The sequence below is a fragment of the Juglans microcarpa x Juglans regia genome, chromosome 2D (genome assembly GCF_004785595.1).
Source record: "Juglans microcarpa x Juglans regia isolate MS1-56 chromosome 2D, Jm3101_v1.0, whole genome shotgun sequence".
Classification (NCBI taxonomy): Eukaryota; Viridiplantae; Streptophyta; class Magnoliopsida; order Fagales; family Juglandaceae; genus Juglans; species Juglans microcarpa x Juglans regia.
The window spans coordinates 6,353,027-6,374,485 of NC_054596.1; the positions used below are offsets into that span (position 1 = coordinate 6,353,027).

A 21,459-nucleotide genomic window follows, 5' to 3' on the forward strand; every position below is an offset into this window, starting at 1 on the left:
AAAATGTACCAAAACAATTAACAACCTGATGAGTGATACCAAACCGATTCACTCCCGAAATCAAAACTTTCAATTTTTTTGGTTTAGGTTCAGTCTGGTCCAATTTTTTTCAGTTTTACGGATTATCTATGTTAGTAATAATATGATATTTATATATACTAAACTATTAGTCTATTTATATTATAGTATAAATACATTATTTTATAATAATTAACACATACTAGTATAATATTAAATTTAGCTATAGTCTACATAAGTTCTAGACTTTTTATATGAGTATATATATTCAAATGTATAAAACTATATTTACAAAAAGAATATATATATTATAATTTATTATGCTAAAAATGTATTTATCCTTTATATATATATCAAAAGTAAGTTTATATTAATAACTTAATATTAATGTTTATGTTTAAAATTAAAATTTATATATTATATCAAATGTTGTATTTAAAATTATAAGATTAATTTTATATTTTATCAGATGTTATATTAATTTTATGTTATAAGATCAATAGACTTGAATAATAAGATTAGAATTTCATGTTACATTAATTTTCAATTTAACATATAATATATATAATATAATATAAAAAATTATAAATATATATCGATCCAGTTTGGTTTAAAACGGTTTTCAAAATATAAAAATTGGTATTGCACCAGACTGCTTAGAAATTGGATCAAATCTACCGGTTCAGTCAAATTCAGTCCAGTTCAACTGGTTTTTTTTTTTTTACACCCCTAGAAGAGACGACTCAAATATTGTAGTTTGCCACATATGCAGTGTGCATAGCACATACCGAGCTTGTCTATATGATATGTAACAATAAACTTGTGTACAAGAACATAAAGAAGTTGCTTGATTTGGAGTGCGTTAGGTACATTTTATGTATATATGTTGGTACTTTAATTGACTCTAGTGTATGTGGAAAAAATCATCTCTGAACATCTTTCTATGCATATGTAGCTTTCTCTATCTAAATGAAACCTCAACATTTTTAATTAGTTGATATGGATCTGTGTATAATCTTAGATTTTTCCTACTAGGCCTAGATGCATAATGATCGATACTTGACAATTGTGTTTACATTAAGTATTCCACTACCACTCATTACTGATTGTAAAACAAATCAACCAGATTCTTAGACATAAGCTTTTCTTATGAATCTTGTTCATTTGATCATAAAAATTCATGTTGAACACTAATGTCTAATTTGAGTTTTTGATGATCAAGTGATTGATTTGAGGTTCATGAATTTTTGATGATGTTCGATTTGAAGGTGTGTAAAAATTAAATTGAAACATTAATGTTTATTTAAACCATTTTTTGGAATGTGAAATCTTTCTAAAATGCAATTAATTTTCAGTATGCTTTCCGAGCATAAATGCAATATTGCTTTTTAAAATTACTTGCGACAGACAAATTGTGGCTAAGAGATCCCCAAATTGTTCCATTGCAGTGAATCTTGTGTATTTGCGTCATTTTGGTTATTGCTGAAAATGTAGTCCAAAGTATTCGTGACCTTAAAGTTATTGACGGAAATAAACTTTTTTTTTTGTTGCCTATTAATAGCTATTTGCGACAATATAGAGCGATGCAAAAGACTCTATTTATGACAAGTCAGTGCTTTTGCGATGGGATATATGTGACGGAAATGAGAAGGCATTTGCGGTGCTATTTAGTTTTTGTGACAAAATAGAGCGACGCCAAAAATAGTCCATTTACGGCAAGCCAATGTTTTTGCGATGGGATATATGGACGAAAATGAGAAGTCATTTGTGGAGCTATTTAGTTTTTGCGACAATATAGAGCGACGCAAAAAATAGTCCATTTACGACAAGCAAATGCTTTTGTGACAGAATATATGTGACGGAAATAAGGTTATTTGCAGCGCTATTATGTTTTTGCGACACTATATTCCGGTTGCTGATAAGGAGTTTTCCTACCATTTAGAGTGTCTTTTGCGTTAAAGTTGTCATCCTTTAGCATTGACAAATATCGTCACAATGGAATTGACCTTTTGCATTGATATTTCATTTCAACATGACAAACTTTTTGAGACTCAATATTACTAACCATCTTGCGTCAATTTGAAAGCGACACTAAAACACAATTGCGACGCTTAGAATGCTTTTTACGACGATTTAAGTGTCGCAAAAAGCTATTTTTCTTACAGTGGGTAGAGGACACATGCAGTTTCTTTTCCTTAATCGACGGAATGTAAACAATGCCTATAATTGAAAATAGAATTCTTTCTCTTGTGTTCTTATTGATGTACTAGGTATTGTTGCCTTCATTGAAAGAACTAAACCCTTTTTTTCTCATTATTGGGTCCCTTTTAAGTGAAGAATCTAGCTTCTACAAATATGAATTTGCGCGTCTATGATTGTTCGTATATTCTTTGTTGGCATTTGAAGTGTCCACCATATAGAAGAATAAAGGATTTGCAGAAAGCTATGGGCATAATGATATCAATGGTTGAGAGCTGTGTGAAATATTTCAAAAACCAAAAAGATAAACTGGGGAAGGGATTTTTGGGTTAGGGTTTCAATAGAACTACCGAAAAGTGCTAGAAATCTCAAGTGGAAGAGAGATAGTGTAATACTTCATACTGACTAATAGTTATTGATGAGTGTATGATATCACACATTGATTAGGAGGGATAATCTTTTGTTCTTTATAGTGGTTCCAATAGCGTACTAATTGTACTATTGACTAGTCTTTTTTAAATATAAGTCTAGATGTGGCTTGGGTAATTCCTTTGGAGCATTACAAATAATATAAAAACCAATCACAATAAGAAGTATATGACTTGAGCCATTCCACCTATGATAGACTAACTTGAGATGGACTAACCTGATGAGGATATCGTGAATTTAAGGGAGGAGATTGTGATATCCCCATACTGACTGATGATTTCAATGAGTCTCAAATTATAACATTGACTAGTTATTTTGAAATATAGATTCAGATGTAGATTGGACTTTCTCTTTGAACTTTACAGATAGACACATGAAGTGAATCTTATAATATTTATTGTGTATTTAATACTGCATGAAAAATACAAAGACAACAAGGTCTACTTCATAAGTTTATCTTTTCCACTTGAAGTCTTCAAGTTTAGACAAAACATTGAAGGATTTATTTTTTTAACTCTCACAATTTGGAGCATGTACTTGTTTTCAATTATTATATTTTGTTGTATTACCTTTCTTCTAATAAAAGTATTGCCAAATAAGATAATAACTTGCTTATTTTTTGAATTGTAGAGTAGATGTCTCAACTATTTCCTCTATGTAGTATGTATCCATATTACTATTTTATTAAAAATTAACTTATTAAATAATTGTAAAAGAGTTATAAATTTATCATTTTTTAAATAATATTATGCATCTAATATTACAACTAAATGGGATAAAATATCCCAAGCCCGTACTAATAGCCCAGCCTACCAAAGGGCTCTCAGTAGAAGATAAAAGAAGAGAGAGGGAGAGGGGACAAGGGAGAAAAGGTGTTAGGAGGAAAGGACAGAAAGGTAAGGGAGAAAGTGGAAAGGATGTCAGACATACAAGGGAAAAGCTGCCGATCCTCACCATTCTGTAGGGGCATGCAGAAAAATGGTCAAATAAAAGGAAACGGTTAGACGACTTAAAGTGGACTTCTTCTTCAGCATCTTCTTCAACCTCTTGAAGGGAGCTACAACGAGAACATTTTCTCTAGCAAATATATTCAAGATCTTCATTGTACAATTAGAAATGAGAGGCAACAAGAGATTGTAAAATAAACATATTATAATAGATTTTTCCTCCCTAAACGTCATGTAGACATAGGCAATATGTTGAACCAAGTAAATCCGTGTATCCCTTTCTCTTCATTTTCTCTGCACTTGTTTTTCATTCACTGCTATGGATGTACGCATCGATACCGTACAACTGTATCGGACTACTGTCAGAGGCTCCAAACCACACCAATCGAGACTTGAATCACCATAGCGGGTCGAAAATGACTCTTTCTCTCCTTCCAGTCTATTGTACAATTTTTTAGGCATCAACAAGAACCATTCCAATGTAGAAACTCTCATCTCATATATCGAACTACTTATTTTTTATCTCCTCGTAATTGTTAAAGGCTTGGTTAAAGCAAGCCGTGTTTTTTGTATTTTTTATTTTCACTACTGTAATGACCCGGCCCGTGATCAGACCAGTCGGTTTCTTAAGCCCAACCCAGCCCACGGAAGAAAAAAAGAAAGAAAGAGCAATCAATCAAAACGGCGCCGTTTTGATTGGTAGTTTTCCTTCCAGCGCGACGTATCTCTCTATTCTCTCCTCGTGTTCAGACGCCGCCCCCGACGTCTCTCTCGACTGCTCTCTCCTCTCTCTCCATCTCTCTCAATTCGCTCTATCTCTTCTCCCAGTTGCGCCGCAGCTTGTCGTGCACCGCCGCTGCCAAGGCCTTGCTCCACAGGCTCAGCCGCCGCAATTCCTTGCCGCCGTGGTTGCAGCTTCTTCACGCTGGTAAGTTCCCGTTCGCTTTTCTCTGTGTGCCCTATCTCTCAGCTCTTCTCTCTCTCGCTCACTCTTTGTCTCTGCCCCTGTTTCGTGGCCGCGCCTCCACACAGCTCCTCCCGAGCACGAGCACGAGCACGCCGCCAAGCCACTCCACCTTGACACTGTATTAACTCGTCGACACGGACGCCGCTTTGCCTCGCCGGTGAGTCTCCCTCCCTTTCTCTCTCTCTATTTACTCTCTTCGTCTCTCTGGCTCCGTTTATTTACTCTCCATCTCACCGTCCCCCCCCCCCCCCCCCCCCCCCCACCCCCCCCCCCCACCTGGAGTACGTCGCACCACATGCTGGGTTCAGCCGCCGCCAAAATAGCCCGCCTTGAGGTAAGATGCGTTGGAATTGTGTTGCTGTTATGGCGCTTGTTCAGTCGGTGGGTTGAGGTTTGTTGGATATTAAGGTCGGTGGAAATTGGTAATTTAGTTCGAATTTGAAATCCGGGTTTACGGTGGATTTGTACTGTTTGGCCGTTGTGGAGTCTGATTTGTGATTCTGCTGTATTGATTTTTTGGTTGTGGTAATGTTTCAATGAGATTTGGATAGAATCTGGTTGTTGACTTGGAGATAGAAGTAAGCGGGTCGGGATGAAGTATTAGTGAAATCAGTTGGAGTACTTGTGAGTCGATGGGTACAAAAGCATGATTTTGAATATGGTTGGTTGGATGTGGAATTTGGATCATTAGGTCTTGGGATGATAAATAATGGAGGGGTTGTTTGGATTATCTATGCAATTTGTCAAAATATTCAGAATTGGAGTCTTTGGAGTAAACATATATGGTAAGATGTGGTTAGATTTGATTTAAAGGGGTCGGCTTGTTAAGTAATGAGTGCTTATGAAATATTTGAATGGACATATTCATAATTGGAGTAGCTTTGGCCGGTTATAAACGAAGTTTTGGAAGTTATTTTGTTGGTTTCGAGTTGAGTAGTAATCGGGTTAGAAGAATTGGAACAATGGGATTATTGTTGTTGAGTCGTATAGTAGTGTTGCCTTATTTTAGATGTGCTAGCTTATTTCTATTAAGTTATAGTTTGCATTAATTATGTTTAGGTGATGATCGATATTTGCTTGGTGTTGTTGTGAGGAAATTCAGAGAAGTTGAAAAGTTCAGGTAACCGGTGCTCCTATGCTAGACTTTGCATAAAACTAACTGGGGTCGATTTTGTGAAAAACCTGCATATTTTTGTTATGAAAAGTGAAAACAATCTCGATCATTTTTGCAGTACTCTTTGTATCTAAATAAGAAAGTGAAATATTTTTCCGTCATGACTGGTGTAAACATGAGTATTTTTGGTACCCTGTTATCAACTATATAAAAAGAGCGAATATGAAGTTTGAAATTTGTATATGATTATATGATATTTATCTGTTTAGTACTTTGTTACGATATGATGTTGCATCTGGCAAGACATTCTGTTTTTGCTTCCTTCCTGACCTTACCATGGGTGTAAAACTATGGCCTATATTATTATGTTGGTACCAATATCTCTGTTCTGAGTGCATCCACTTTGTAGACAAAGTGGTTTTCTATGTTCACGGTGCACACTCGATGCACCGAGTTTAAAAGGGGGAGATTTCACTTTTGTTTCTACCCGGTTCGGCCACCGGGAATAGCACAACCCTATCACGGGGGTTAAACATGGTCTTTGTTCTGTTATGATGTTGTTTCAGTAATGCTTATGCCAAAGGTCTTTTATTTATATTATTATTGTAAATAAATATTTCTAAAATATTGCTCGGTTATTTTTGAGATTCTGTTTTGTTCTGCATTCTGTAATTGGCTCATGTTTACCCACTAGTGTTTATTGAGTCGGTGATCACCCCTTTATCTCCATTTTTTTACAGATGACTTTGATGGTTGTGATAGTTGAAATAGATGGCACGTGACAAGATTATAAGAGAAATGTGAGATAAGTGTCAGGTGGCATAAATGGCTTGGTGAGATTTTAGACAATATTTAATGGTGGTGAGTTAATTTTTTTTTGGAAGGATTTTTGAAATGTTTGATTTTGGAGGATTATTGTATTTAACTTTTATATTTTGTGGATTTCAGGTTAAAAGGGTTCACCCCCGGGCTTCCATCTGCAACAACACCCACAAACACAAACCTACCTCACGGCCCGGGACCACTATGCACAGCCCCACCGACAGCTAGCACCGTTTATTCTGCAGTACATTCACCAGCACACCTTTGAACCTTTGAACACCAAGGAACCCGCGTCACACCAACTTCAAGGTTCGGAACCTTTTTCTCATATTCGACAGAAAAATTGTTGGGCAAAGGGAACCAAATATTTGATACCTAATCTCTTGATAGGGGATTGGACCTCCAATTGAAGGGTCAATCTTTTAAAGATAAATACCTGACAATGATCCAAAAACCCTAGCTTTTGGTAGCTCTAATCTATAGCTCACTTCCTCCATGACTCGAACTCAACATGATCCCTATTTTGGTATCGAAGGCCCAACTATTCATAAAATGTACGATTGTTTGAAGACTAATTTAATTACGTTTTTAACTTATTATCATAATACAAACCTCTAAATATTTGCTTAAAACACCTGTGACTTTGGTGATAATCAACCACACGGAATCTACAGTTTAATATTAATATAGGGCTAGATCATGCCCAATATAGAAACTAGAAAAGGTTATAAGGTAACAAATCACGCATAATGGCATAGTTGACAATAGAGAAATGCTGAGAAGTTGAGAGACTATCGGGGATCCTGTCACAAATCCTAACTTGAACTTTTAGTTAAAACAAAATTCAATTTAGATCATTTCTTGAGTTGTGATGCTTCAAGATTTTTGGGAGGTTTCGATCGGGCTTAGGACTAAATGAGTCAGAGGAGTTTAGGGCTTTGTTTGGTTACACATATGAGATGAGAAATATATAAATAGTATGAGATAATTTGTGAATAATAGTGAAATGGTTTTAGTTAAGATGTTTTATGGGGTTTTGGGAAATGAGAAAGAAAAAATTGAATAAAAATATTATAAAGTTAAAATATTGTTAGAATATAATGTTTTGATATTATTTTGTTTTGGGATTTGAAAAAGTTGAATTGTTTTTTTGTGTTTTGTTTGGAAGTTTGGGAAAGTTGTAATGATTAGGTAATGATTAGATAAAAAAGTTAAAAATTTTAAATTGAAAAATGTTTGTGTTTGAATGGTGTTTGGATGTTGAGATGGGATAAGATGGTTTATGAAACCAAACGGGGCCTAAGACTGTCCTTGGCCGCACAACATTCTTTCTACCAGTTTGCTTTTCTTTTTGTTTGATTTTTTTAATTTTTTTTTTCAGGGAATCTCTTTCTACCCTGTAGCTGTCACGAAACCCTGTTTCTGGAGCTTTATGAATCGCCTGTTTTAGTGAAGTAATTAAAACAAGGATGTTTACCAATGAACAGAGACAAGGAGAGCAAATGGGAAGATATGGAACTCCAAGGCTGCAATATCTTCAAGTACTGTACTGAAGATTTTGAACAATTACAATGTTATATCGTTATTTACTTTGTTGTATCGTCATTCTATTTCTCGTATGTGCCAAAATTATGCAACTTTCATGATTATTTAGTTTTATTCTTACGAATATTGCAGTCGTTACCTTTGATGTGAAAGATTGTCGATTCATATACCGATATTTGCTTTGTTGATTTGTCCATGATCTTCTTTTTTCTATTGTAACCTCTAGCTAGGCGTTCTTCATGTATATTTCCTGTGTAACTGGGCTTGGCCTATTTCTATGAATATAATATCTTTGATTACCTATAAAAAAAAATATATATATTCGCTTTGTTGACTGTTGATGTATTCATGTGGAAACTATTTTTCCCATTCGTTGCAGGAATTGGTAAGCCAGTTTCAGAGTTCTACTGATGAAGGTATGTATCATCCAGATTGTATTCCTTTGTTTCTGTGTGGGTATGACTTTTGTTTTTCAAGTATATAATTTTGATCCTTCAGCATATACAAAAATGAGGGAGTGTCAAGCTTGTGATGTAGCAATTGCAGTTTTATTAGGTCCCTCTACCATATCTATATGGTTTTAAATCAATCAGCTGAAAAAGGTAAAATCCAACTTAAAAACTGAGAAGTAAAAGAAATAAATTGAGACCTTGTATACCTTGTCATTAACTTTACTCTATGGATATGAGTATTTTAGGAGAAAAAAAAAAATACAGGGGACACCATAAGATATGTTGACTTAATGTGATGGTATGGCTATTAACCAGTTCTAGGACTGGTACCATCAAAGGGTAGCTAATGCCTTGCATTCTTATAGCGTTAATGCTCTAGTGAGGCTCTTACACATTTAGGATATAGGATTATGTGATATAATTATTATTCAATGAGTTATACCAATTCTTGAAGCAATTACTTCTGTGGTGCTTTTCATGCTACTCTCATTATGATATAACATTTTGCCAAATTTTACTTTGTATGCATCAAGAGAATGGTGTGGCTTAACATGTATTCATTTTCTTGTGACTATTATAACTTGGTCTTTAGATCAAATAGCATTCTTCCGCCCATATGAAAGGTTGGAGAGTGAAGTCAACAAGTGTTGAATCCTATATGGTGCTCTTAACTATGTTCTTTTTTTTTTTTTTTTGGACAATTAATTCAATTGTGGGTACATCCTCAACCATGAAACTTGCACTTGATCCATCGTTCTTTTACTTACAGAAACAAAAGAGAAAATTGGTGCTAACCTGGCAAACTTTGCTTATGACCCTTACAATTATACATTCTTGCGCCAGGTATGATATCTTGTTTTCATTATTGAAATAAATTGGCTGCAAATGAACTAAAATACATTTTTTAACATTTTCCAAATTGTGAAGATTTACTTTTGATGTTTAAACAGCTCAATATTTTGGAGCTTTTTCTTGATTGCATAACAGAACCCAATGAGAAGCTTGTGGAATTTGGGCTGGTGGGATATGCAATTCCTGCGCTGGTCAGTGCGGCAATTTAATCCTTTCTGCTGATCCTTTAGATTCCTAAAAGCATTTTATTTTCCACTACAAAGAATAATTTTGGCTAAGCATTAGCTCCTGTTTTTATATATGTAGATCCGTTGAATGCTGCAATTGTCACTCAGTGTGGTGGGATTCCTCTTATTGTTCAATGTTTATCAAGCCCTGTTAGAAACACTGTAAGTGCCAAAACTTGTAGACAATGGATTTTTACGCTGCTTTGACTCCATTATTTTTGGTTTTTGGAAATCAAGCTTCAAACATTAGCATGGGACTAAAGGACTACAGACAACCAAACACAATTTTCTTTTGCTTTTAAAAAAGAAGTGATACAGAGTTGTTTCTGTATTATACTTTTTTTTATCTTAACATGTGCATTGCAAACTATTTTTCCAAATTGAAAGCCACTTAATGATTTATGGTTTCTTTCTCTTTTATCTTCAAGAAATAGACGATATGATTTTGGTGCCTAAACTGTTACTGATTTCAATTCCAATCATGATAGTGAATGCTATCTCAAGATTGTATGTAACCTGGCCTTGATCATTGATGTGCCAAGATTAGAGATACAGACACTTAATTCGGTTTGGCATGTACGCATCTGCATGAATTCACATTGATTTACAGGTGAACTATGCACTTGGGAGTCTTTATTATCTCTGCAACGCATCTAACAGGGAAGAAATTTTAAAGCCGGAAGTGATTGATCTCATCAGGAGGTATGCTGATGCTGAAGCGGTTAGTGTCAGCTTTAGTAATTTGGCCAAGGCATTTTTGGACAAACATGTTAGAACGAGTGAGACTAATAAGCCTGCTCTCCCCTAATGAATTAACTGCTACTGGAGGTCGCGCAATTGCATTTAAATAGACCAGAAGTCCAGGATCGAGACAATCCACCACAATGGCGATCTCGATCTCCAGCGACTTGCTCCCCAAAAACTGTCCTCTAACGAAGAATATGGTTTGGAATCACTCAGTTTTCAAAGGTTGCACAGTTTTTTTTACCAGCTTTCATTGAACTTATAGACAAGACAAAAATGAAGATGAAAATGACCTATCATGGCAAGGGACGACTGGGTGTTTTTTCCTTTAGTAATCATGTCGTGAATACCTGAGTTGTCCCTCCGACGATAAACTTAGAAAAAAATGTTTTTTATTCACGAGAATACAATTTTTTTTTTCTAAAATATATATATGAAAATAAGAAGTTTAGTCAAATGATTGTCAATTGGGGGTGACTATTAATTTCCATGAGAGGATTGCTGCCTGCTCATTGAGGTGACGATTGGATAGTAAGTTGAGATAGAAGTTGAAAGTTGAATAAAATATTATTAAAATATTAATTTTTAATATTATTATTGTTTTAAAATTTGAAAAATTTGAATTATTTATTATATTTTGTATTAAAATTTAAAAAAATTATAATAATTAGATGAAAATTATGAGAAGAGATGGGTTAAGCTGAGATTAACTCTGAATTTAAACCGGGTCAGAGTATGCTATCAGAATAATAATAATAATAATAATAACAATTCACGTGAATTAAACAATTCTAGGTGTTTTTTGGAGATATAGTTGGTCTCTTTATTTTCCGCCTCTTTTTAAGATATGAAAAGTCTTGTTTGGACCACTTTAATATTATTAAAATAGCATCGTCTATAACCGATCGCTACGAGCCTACGACGTTAACGTAGATGGGTTATTTTTTCCCCTGATTTTTCCTTTGGCTTGAATTCTGATTTGGAGAAATGTTTTGTTTGTATCAAACGGGAGTAAAGCATTGCCAACGGTTCAATTCTATTAACAAAGGCTGCCACTAAGTCATTAAATTTATTTTAATATTTTTCAAGTATTCAGAATATAAAAATAGAAGTCTTGCTACTCTATCGCCCAATGCTGAAATTGACTCGCTACTCTACTGCATAATGCTTGAACCGCTATTTATTTTCGTCATGCTATATTTATACATGTAATAAAATACATCAAAAAGTTTAAGAAACCAAACTTTTATTTTTGAATTTAATAAAAAAACGTTAATAATTTTTTTTTATATTAATTGTTTTAACACATCAGTCGTAGCACACTTGAGCTGATTTTTTTTTTTTTTCCTGTACGCTTGTTTTTTTTCCTTTACATTCCGAGCAGCTCACTGTACCAATCACCGAGCAGGTTCGTAGCACATCAACCGTTCTACACGTAAGGTGTGTTGTAACTGTAATCAACAGTAGATTGATGTAAAGATTTATTCTTTGTCCAATCTAATTAGTCAAATTGATCGGTACATTTCAAGCCGCATACATAGCTTTTTCCTCTTTTTTCATAAGGTCAATCGGATTGAACGGTTGGTCACAGGATGAAAAAGTGCTGGACTGACTTGAATGCCTTCAAGGCCTACCGAACCAGATCAACACTGTTTTTGCGTATCTTTGAGATTAGTCGGGACTATATTTTTTGAACATCTTGTGACAATAACAAAATGAACCACATCAGAACTATTATAGAGAAATAAGCGAGGCATTGAAAACGTTCAACAAGTGGTTTCGTTTGATTCTTAAATCCATCTTAACTCATCGTTATAATTTTTTTAAATTTTAATATAAAATATAATAAATAATTTAATTTTTTCAAATCTTAAAACAATAATAATATTCTAACAATATTTTATCATCTCAACTCAACTTAATTCAATATCTAATCGCAACAGTCTGCCTAAAATTTTTATACGAAAATATGAAATACTGTATGCTGTGTCTTGATTATTATGATCCCCCTTAGATAATCAAGTCGCCTAGAGTCCACATGAAAAAAAGGGATCAAATGAGTAGAGACGGAAAGAAACTATTATTTTTATTTTTATTGTTTTTTCTCCTAATCCAAGGAGTAGAATGGCAATGCAGTAAGAAAGGAGTAGATGGACAAAGTGAAATACTTGTCCAATTCTATCAAAAAAGGAAATACTCGTCCAATCCTAATCATAACGCACAAACTCAAGTTTGAAACGGGAATGAATGAATGATACGAACCTATGACTATTATAATAGAGCAATTCTACACAATCTCTCCAAATTCCACACATCCTCTCACCCTCTCTGTCGCGTGTAGGAGGTCGCGTGAATAGTAAGAGGTTAGGTATATTTTTTTTATTATAACATAAAGGAATCGTCAGGCTCATACACCCTCCACCACTCTCATTCTTCTTCTTCCTCTTACTACCAACTCCAATACGATTCTCTGTGTTAAACTGTTTAGACTAACATGGCGTTCGACAAGATCAAGGTGGCCAACCCCGTCGTTGAGATGGACGGTGAGATCTCTCTCTCTCTCTCTCTCTCTCTCTCTCTCCATAAAAAATGCTTTACAATATCTCGATCTTTTCTCTCTCGAGCTTCCCCATTCGCAGATCCATTTGGTTGACTATTGTCTCCTATTTTGTTATTATACGTTGAAACTTCATTAAGAACGATTCCTTTTTTTGTTTAGTTTATTAATTCCCAAACATCGCCTCTGATTCTTATAAACCACGATCTCCAACTTCAATAATCTTCAGAGTTCCCCTTTTTTCATGTTGAATGAAATCATCTTACTGTTTTTTTTTTTTTATATATAATTATATATACGTTTTTCAAATTATCGAATGCTGCCTGAGCAGTATTTAATTCATTCGCGTGTTGTAGTTAAGATCTCTACCTAACTAGTCTTTTGATAATTATGGTCACTAGAAGTGTTTGTCGCGATGAGAATAGTCCGATCTAAGTAACGAGTAGGACACTCGTTTAGCAATATGTGTTTCAAGTATATACAAGGCTCGATGTTGATTTGTGCTTGAATCGGGCTCTGCGTAAAAGAGCTCTATCTCACTCGTAAGTTGTAAGAAAATCACCGAGCTCGGCTCTGCTCGGCTCACGATATTCAATCTTGAAAAGCCAAATGCAGTCTGTTACCTCGGCAGCACTTAGACATTTTATGAAAAGCAATGCTTATAGGTTGAAATGGTCCCTGATAAGATATGCTTTTTCCGGATGGCCTGTTTTAGTCGGTTGCGATTGCAAGGAATGAACTAAAACAGGCCATGTCCCAGGTATGCAAGCGGTCCTATGGAAGCGTCTGTTGCGACTGCAAGGAATGAAATATGGCCTGTATTTTTGTGGGTTTGGTGTGTCCAAAATTCCAAATCCCTCCTCTATCATGTTGTGTTTAATATTATTTCATTGTTGTGTAAATTATTTAGATAGTGTTTGCCTATTATCTTTTACCTATAAAAACAAAAAAAGATAATGTTTGCTTACAGTGTGACAATTAGTCTATGGCTGCTTTAACATGTGGCTCTGAAATCATTTCTGGGTTATAAAAGGAAAAAGCCTTTAAACATTGTTTTATTTTTTATTTTACTATGTTTTAACTGTGGCGATGTCTGACTTTAACTATGGAGCTCTAATAACGAATTTTTGAGTTCATAGGTTGCTTGGAGATGCAAGTTCTTAATGCTATTTTGTTGGTGACCTTATTTCATCATCTAGGTCCTTTGGCAACCTTTGCCATAACTTGAACTGCATGCAGCAGATTAACCATATGTTCGTGGCATCGTCATGCCGTCTGATATGCCAGTTCTTGATGATGGTGAAAATTTGCAATGCTAAATGGAAACAAATTTCGAAAGTAAAATATTATTAAATGGAGAAATAGAAACAGATATAGGGGCAATGAACTTTTTCTGCTATTTCTGAAACCTTCTAACCTCCATGAAATGTTTGATCATTGGATAAAGGCCTGGCTTCACAGGTGTGTGGCCACTAGGATATTATGAGTTAGACTTGGCATTATCCTCAACTTTGCCATCTTCATTGTTTCAAAGCTTTGATTTGATGTAGTTGACTGTATTCTCTTTTCTAAGTCTCACAGTTTTCTTTTTTTATCCTACTACACAGGAGATGAAATGACTCGAGTTTTCTGGAAATCAATAAAGGATAAGGTAATTTTAGTTTTAGCTCAATCATTAATGTGTAATTTGTTCAATATTTCTAGTCAAAGTTTTGAGGGAATCACTTGTATGGATCATGTTTTTTGGCCATATCTGCAGCTTATTTTCCCCTTCCTGGAGTTGGACATCAAGTACTTTGACCTTGGCCTTCCCCATCGTGATGCCACTGATGATAAAGTAACAATTGAAAGTGCAGAGGCTACTCTTAAGTATGTGTTGGTACATTTTCTATTTGAAGTTTCTAGAAATGCTGTATTCTGTCTTTTTCTTGTTTGAAGCAACTTCTGTGTGAAAATAAAATTCAACTTTTTTTCTCATTTATCTTGCTTGTAGTGAATAATAATATTCAGTCATTAATAAGCAGAAAGAAAGATATTGCTTTTTGTGGTTTTTAGATTCCGTATTTGTTATGATATATTCTTGTGCCTAGGGTTCAATTTTTATTTGGTGGTAATTTTAATTTTGATCTGACTATGGTGTGACCTAATTATGTATCCTTTTCTTTTTGTTGTGCATTGACAAGTAATTTTTCAATTATAGGTACAATGTAGCAATCAAGTGTGCAACAATAACTCCAGGTACTAATGTTTTACTTGCAGATTCTTTTTGCTGTTAAAATCCTGACCTGTCTGAATCCTTACTCTTATGATAATATCTCCACCAATTCTGGACATGAACCAAAGTTTCATAATTTTTCTGGTGTTTAACAGATGAAGGTCGTGTGAAGGAGTTTAGCTTGAAGCAGATGTGGAAGAGTCCAAATGGGACAATTAGGAATATTTTGAATGGTCAGTGAACTTACAGTCATGGTTAAATGACCTAGTTACAGTTTCTTGGTATTGTTTCATGATGGGCTGTTATTGCTATTTTCTGCAGGTACTGTCTTCAGAGAACCAATCATTTGCAAGAACATTCCTCGCCTTGTCCCAGGTATGTATAATGACATTGCATTGATATTCTTTAAGTGATGTCATGGATTTCTATTGGGTACTGATTGTTGATGTTGTCAGGTTGGACCAAGCCTATATGCATTGGAAGGCATGCTTTTGGTGATCAATATCGTTCAACTGATACAGTTATTAAAGGAGCTGGGAAATTGAAATTAGTGTTTGGTAAATCTTTTACTTTTTCTGATGCTTTTCTGAGATCCTGTATATTAGGTTTCATAATCTACTGCCCAAATAGATGCATGGATAATTTTTTCCGTACTTTTTCTTAAGCTCCAAATTGTATTCTTACTTACTGGGTTACGAGGTCCATAAAATGATTGCAGTACCGGAAGGACAGGATGAGAAGACGGAGTTCGAGGTTTTCAACTTTACAGGTGCCGGGGGAGTGGCATTGTCAATGTATAACACTGATGAGGTTTGTTTCTGGGAAATCCTTGGAGGTTCAGTTGAAATATAGATTGCTGAAGCAAATCCTAATCAGGTCTCTCCCTTGTATACATCCCGTGTACATGGGTCATGCCTATTGTTTTCATCTACAAAATCCTTGAATATTTATAAAAAAAAAATATAGATTGCTGGAATTCACTGATTTTTTCTGTTATATATTTGATGCATGCGTTCAGTCTATCCGTGCTTTTGCTGAGGCTTCCATGAACACTGCCTATGAGAAAAAATGGCCACTTTATCTTAGCACAAAGAATACAATTCTAAAGAAGTATGATGGAAGGTATGCAGCCTGGTCAGTGTGTTAATTTTGAACTTTCCTTTGGTTAATATTATTTGTTTTCAACAGATTAGATGTTATTATGTTAAAGTATTCTTCAACATACGTTTGATCATATACATTCTTTCAATGAAGATTCAAGGACATATTTCAAGAAGTTTATGAGGCCAAGTGGAAATCAAAGTATGAGGCTGCTGGCATATGGTGGGTGTCAGTTTTTTGTTTAAAAAGGATGGTTTGTTTGTGTTACCCTTTTATTCACTTAGTTACTTATACTATCGAATTACAAGGTATGAACACCGACTCATTGATGATATGGTGGCTTATGCTCTCAAGAGTGAAGGAGGTTATGTATGGGCATGCAAGAACTATGATGGTGATGTCCAGAGTGATTTCTTAGCCCAAGGTTTGTGTAACAGATTGCTCATGACATCAACGGAGAGAGTTTGCTTTATTCTGTGCTTGGACCTAAACTTATTATTGCTGCCCATTTTAATGTTGAATCTGGGCATTAACTGGTTGGTTTTGATCACTAACTTCTAAACACATGGTGCAGGGTTTGGATCTCTTGGATTGATGACTTCTGTACTGGTGCGTTTTGTGTTTAAGTGTTTTGATTTCTTGGGATGAGAGCTTTGTTCAGTAGAGCATATATGATTAGATGACAATATTCTGCCATACATACCATGTTATGCCTGGTATGGAGGATTTTTTTTGTATTTCTAGTGTTTGGGTGCTGATACAATGGTTATAGGATATTGCGAGGCAGAGTTGGGAGAGTATGGTCATAACGATTAGAGACATGAAAATATAGAATGTAGAAATACACTAGAATAGGCATTGGGATGAAAACTAAATGACATGATGGCATCTGTCTCTATCTCTCTATACCTTTTTCTCTTCCTTATGTGTGTAGTTTTGACTTACTAGTAATATTAATTGGTTTCAGGTGTGTCCAGATGGAAAGACGATAGAAGCAGAAGCTGCCCATGGTACCGTTACACGGCACTATAGGGTTCACCAGAAAGGAGGTGAAACCAGCACAAACAGCATTGCCTCAATATTTGCTTGGTCACGAGGGCTTGCACACAGGTATATGATATGGTTTTGTTGATCTGTAGACTTGGGTTCTGCAATAGATACTTAAAACTATTATGCAGATTGCAAGTTTCGCAAGAGGAAAAGAAAGGATGAGTATTAATTACTTATGTAGAGTAAACATTTGCTGTACAAGGATCTAACAATGTTTTGGTTGACAGGGCAAAGCTGGATGGGAATGCTAGACTATCGGATTTCACTGAGAAACTAGAAGCTGCTTGTGTTGGAGCTGTGGAATCTGGGAAGATGACCAAGGATCTTGCTATTCTTATCCATGGTCCTAAGTAAGTGTGTGTAGAGGAGATCAATGTTCTATTTAAGATGATTACTATTTTCATGGCAGTGATACACCTTTACACATCGTGCAGGGCCACTAGGGATCACTATCTGAATACTGAAGAGTTCATTGATGCTGTTGCAGCAGAACTTAGAGCAAGACTTTCAGCCTGAGCATAATAGCTGTATGTCAACACATTATTATTCTTCTATGCACTAGAATGGTGTTTATACTGCAGTTACTATCCTTCTTTTAATCTGTATGTAATAAGAGATAAAAATATGATATGAAGTTTATGGGAGTTTATTTTGGCCTACAACCTCTATTTTTTTCTACAAGACTGGTGGCAAGTGCTATAACAGTGGGAGATAGATGATTGTTATTGCTAAAAAGCGAGAATACATGGGTAGGATTAGAAGAAATTATTTTCTTTTGCTATTGTAGTTGGACCATAAGATTGTGTTGTTGCTCTTAGTTTTCTAATCTTAGGATTGATCTCAATCTCTTATCTTGCTTTGTTGCTCCTTCTGTGTTTGAGTTGGGGAACAGAGTTTATTTATCTTTGTGCTCTTCCCACCATTGGTTGTTTTTGTTTTTCTCTTTTCATTTTGGACCAATTTTCGTGATAACTCGAAATAATGATAGTTTCAGTTTATGTTGCAGGAATGGATTGGGAACCTGACGAATGAGAAAGTCTTTTTGGTAACCTGTTTGGCAACAGGGAGGAATAAAAAATGTTTTTCGTTTTTTTTTTCTTTTTTTTTGTGGGGGGGGGGGGGGGGGGGGGGGGGGGGGGGGGGGGGGGGGGGGGGGGGGGGGGGGGGGGGGGGGGGGGGGGGGGGGGGTGCTAATTCTGACTTCTTTTACCAGACGGGTCTCAACTTTCATCCCATGTGCTGCTATGCTTATAGTAGACTGCGGTGTTTTACTTGCTTGAAAGAATTTACTTATCCAAGGTATTAAGTTCCCCAGTGTTTATCGTATGCCTTTTCACACTTCCACAGAGTTATTAAAGTGAAATTACCATAAAATCATTGTAAAGATTTGCAATTGATTAAGATGTGGGTTCACGTGGTATGGACTGAAACAAACATTTTCATATTTTTTCTTCTTCCCCCTTGACCGGGATTAACTGCACACACGAGCTAGATGTTTCCAGGCTCCAGCATATAACATGCTTTGCATCGTTCCAACTTCCAAAGTATGACCAGCCGGATTGTTTTCATCTGTGGGCACCGCCTCTTGAACCGGTGAGAAAGTCATTGCATTAGTTTTAACGTCTTGAATATCTTGGATAAATGTAATTAGTTAGAGTCTTTAGACAAGTTGGTCCTAATCTTGGTTACCTTGGAACTCAAGAAGAGATACTCATAGTTTTAATTCGTGGAGAAAGAATATGGGAAGGGATCAGACCGCGTGCACCATGATTGAATTGCATTACAGGAGATCGAATCATGGAAATGTGCTTACAATTAAATAGTGTACATTGTTTATTGTTTGTCTTGACTCTTGAAAAAGGACAAACCCAGTGCACCCTGGGTGCTCCTCACTTCCCCGGGCCCTTCACTTTTCCCTTTCCTCATCCTCAGTTTCTCTCATCAATATTGCGCACTTGCCACGCTGTCATTACCCCCCCGCCCGGAGACGCTGAGAATTAGAATAACATTCATGAGTATTATTACCTTTGTGCGAGGCTAGCCCTCATCAGACCTCCTCCTAGATTCGTTTCTAAACAAAGAATGCGTCTATTATCTTAACCCATGAGTGATTCCCAACTATAATCGAGACCCCTTGAGCGCTACTAAATAGAAGAAAAATTGTAGAACAGTTACATATCTATATATATGCATTACAGCTGCTTACATTGTTCGAACGGGGGAGAAGACACTAACAATAATTTGATGATCCAATATCCTATTACATTTAATGTTGTTGGTATTCATACTATTTTATGTGGATCCCAAAAATTATGTGTCTCTGAATTATTAGAAGGATTCGAATAATAAAATTGTAGAAGATGTTCCCAATGATGCACTTAGGAACCCTTCTTGTATATTAAAGGTCATATTTTAATCGAGATACTAGCAGTTAACTTCAAACTGGACTAGGTTAATAAAAGGCTTTTACACCCTCTAATAAAATTTTGACACAAGCATTTTAGAAGAATAATAATAGAACCATATACATGCAAGCAAATCCACTTTCTCTCTCCTTTCAACCTCACTCTCTCTCTTTCTCCCCCTTTCTCCGCTCTCTTTCTCTGTTTTTTCTTGTGCCGAGCTAATTTTTGGCATATGTACGTACCCAAATTTGTGTGCTTGTCTTTATGAATTTGAAAATATTTATGGACAAGCAACAAACACCCAAAAAGATTGAAGCACTAAAAATTCATATTCGTGACGCGATAGCAAGCCCTCTCCTAGTATACCACCTCTTTGTAAACCCTCCAAATTTGGACAAAAAGAAAATAATGAGAAAATTATATTCATTGTTAACGTCGTGTTTTGCACGCATTTGAGCCAGACTCTGGCAACTCGGGTCTTCAGAGTTGGGCCTTGATCGGTGTTGGTGCGTACGTCCATTACGATGAACAGTATTTAAATGCAAAGAAATGAATACAATTTTACATGGTTCGGCATTAGACCTACGTCTACAGGATTTGGGGAGGAGAGATTCTACTATAATAAGCTTATTTACAGTCTCTCATAGCCTCTCATTTCTTACTGTACAATGAAAGTTGTAGATTTATTCGTTGGAGAAGAAGTTCTCCATTTTGCTCTCAAGTTGAAGAAGAAGTCCAACAGTTAGAAAAATCCCCCCCTCAAAACTGTAGGCGATTTACCCATTTTTTACGACCATCTTCATATGTGAGCTTCGGTAGTAGTGAGGAATGTCTGTTTTGCGTATCTGACCGTCTCTCCATTTGTTTTAAGTCACTTCCCTACTTTTCTCTCCTGACACTTTACATCGTACCTTCCCATTGTTTTATGTCAAATCACTCATTTTCCTCTCCTGTCATTACTTTCCCATGCCTCATGATATCTTTATATCTATAGTCCCATCTTGTCCCTCATTCTCCTATAATATTCTGCCTTCTTGTGAATCCCCTCTCATTAGTTGGGCCTAGAAAATTCCATGGGTCGGGAAAAAATTCCCTTACATCTATTTCTATTTTTCTTCTTCTCGATTTTTTTTTAAACCTTTTTCTTGATATGTATTTCAAACTTTTTTGTGATTTTTTGTTTAGATTTGGAGATTTTAGGCCAACAATGGCAAAGTGAGGAGAGAGAGAGCACTGCCAAGCAGAGAGAGAGAGAGAGGGGAGAAAGGGAGAGCGCACACGAAAAGAAGAAGAAGAAGAAGTAGTAGTAGTAATAGTAGAATTAGGTTTTACTTACATATTGTACGGTTTTATATATTATTTTTCTTTTAGAATGCTTATATATTAAAGTTCAGATTGGTTTCGAGTTTTATTTTCATCGAATCCACGCACGTCGCGATGGAATTTTCCCCCTCCCTATCATGTTCTTTAATTATTACATCTCTGCACTGCCCAGAAAAATTAAATAATAATACAAAAAACATTATTTTCACAAAACGTGCTCATTATTTATCAAAAGAAATCTGCACCGCTAAAAGCCAATCCTTCTTGTATTCTTCTTGGTTTATTTTCCAATAATACAGTAACAGCTCAACCTTTTAGATGCAGGCAGCACATGCAGAGCTTTCTTCTAAAATCATTCTGCCTCAAGTCTTCACAATTATTTGTGTTTCTTAATTCTTACGGGCTTATCTTCCTTTCCTCGTGAATGTCATTTTATTTTTTTTATGAGTTCTGCTACTGTTATAAAAAAGTAGTCGAATCACTTCACCGAAT

The 21,459-nt window shown here is 35.6% G+C and overlaps 2 protein-coding genes across 4 annotated transcripts; both read left to right on the forward strand.

Moving 5' to 3' along the window:
* The first annotated feature begins 4,301 nt into the window (after positions 1-4,301).
* Positions 4,302-10,403, forward strand: LOC121248160 (armadillo repeat-containing protein 7). Its single transcript, XM_041146537.1, is given in 11 exon segments — positions 4,302-4,521; positions 4,626-4,717; positions 6,415-6,507; positions 6,623-6,805; positions 7,878-8,037; positions 8,421-8,457; positions 9,263-9,336; positions 9,444-9,507; positions 9,510-9,536; positions 9,652-9,734; positions 10,183-10,403. Coding segments are annotated over 7 exon segments (555 nt in total). The 5' UTR covers positions 4,302-4,521; positions 4,626-4,717; positions 6,415-6,507; positions 6,623-6,805; positions 7,878-7,965; the 3' UTR covers positions 10,381-10,403.
* A 2,301-nt stretch (positions 10,404-12,704) lies between these two features.
* Positions 12,705-18,577, forward strand: LOC121248161 (isocitrate dehydrogenase [NADP]). 3 transcript variants are annotated; one of them, XR_005937403.1, is made up of 17 exons: positions 12,705-12,859; positions 14,481-14,524; positions 14,633-14,742; positions 15,074-15,111; positions 15,244-15,321; positions 15,410-15,463; positions 15,544-15,645; positions 15,807-15,898; positions 16,107-16,210; positions 16,343-16,411; positions 16,498-16,613; positions 16,764-16,798; positions 17,157-17,299; positions 17,467-17,589; positions 17,674-17,766; positions 18,246-18,338; positions 18,421-18,577. XR_005937403.1 is itself a non-coding variant. In XM_041146538.1 (16 exons), exons 1-15 carry the CDS (start codon positions 12,811-12,813, stop codon positions 17,753-17,755), a joined length of 1,239 nt encoding a protein of 412 aa, XP_041002472.1. In that variant the 5' UTR covers positions 12,705-12,810; the 3' UTR covers positions 17,756-17,766; positions 18,246-18,339. The 3 variants fall into 3 exon arrangements, 1 of the variants encoding a protein (XP_041002472.1); XM_041146538.1 differs by lacking the exon at positions 18,421-18,577 and having other exon boundaries at positions 18,246-18,339; XR_005937404.1 differs by lacking the exons at positions 17,467-17,589; positions 17,674-17,766; positions 18,246-18,338; positions 18,421-18,577 and having other exon boundaries at positions 16,764-16,934; positions 16,979-17,249.
* Positions 18,578-21,459: the final 2,882 nt, after the last annotated feature.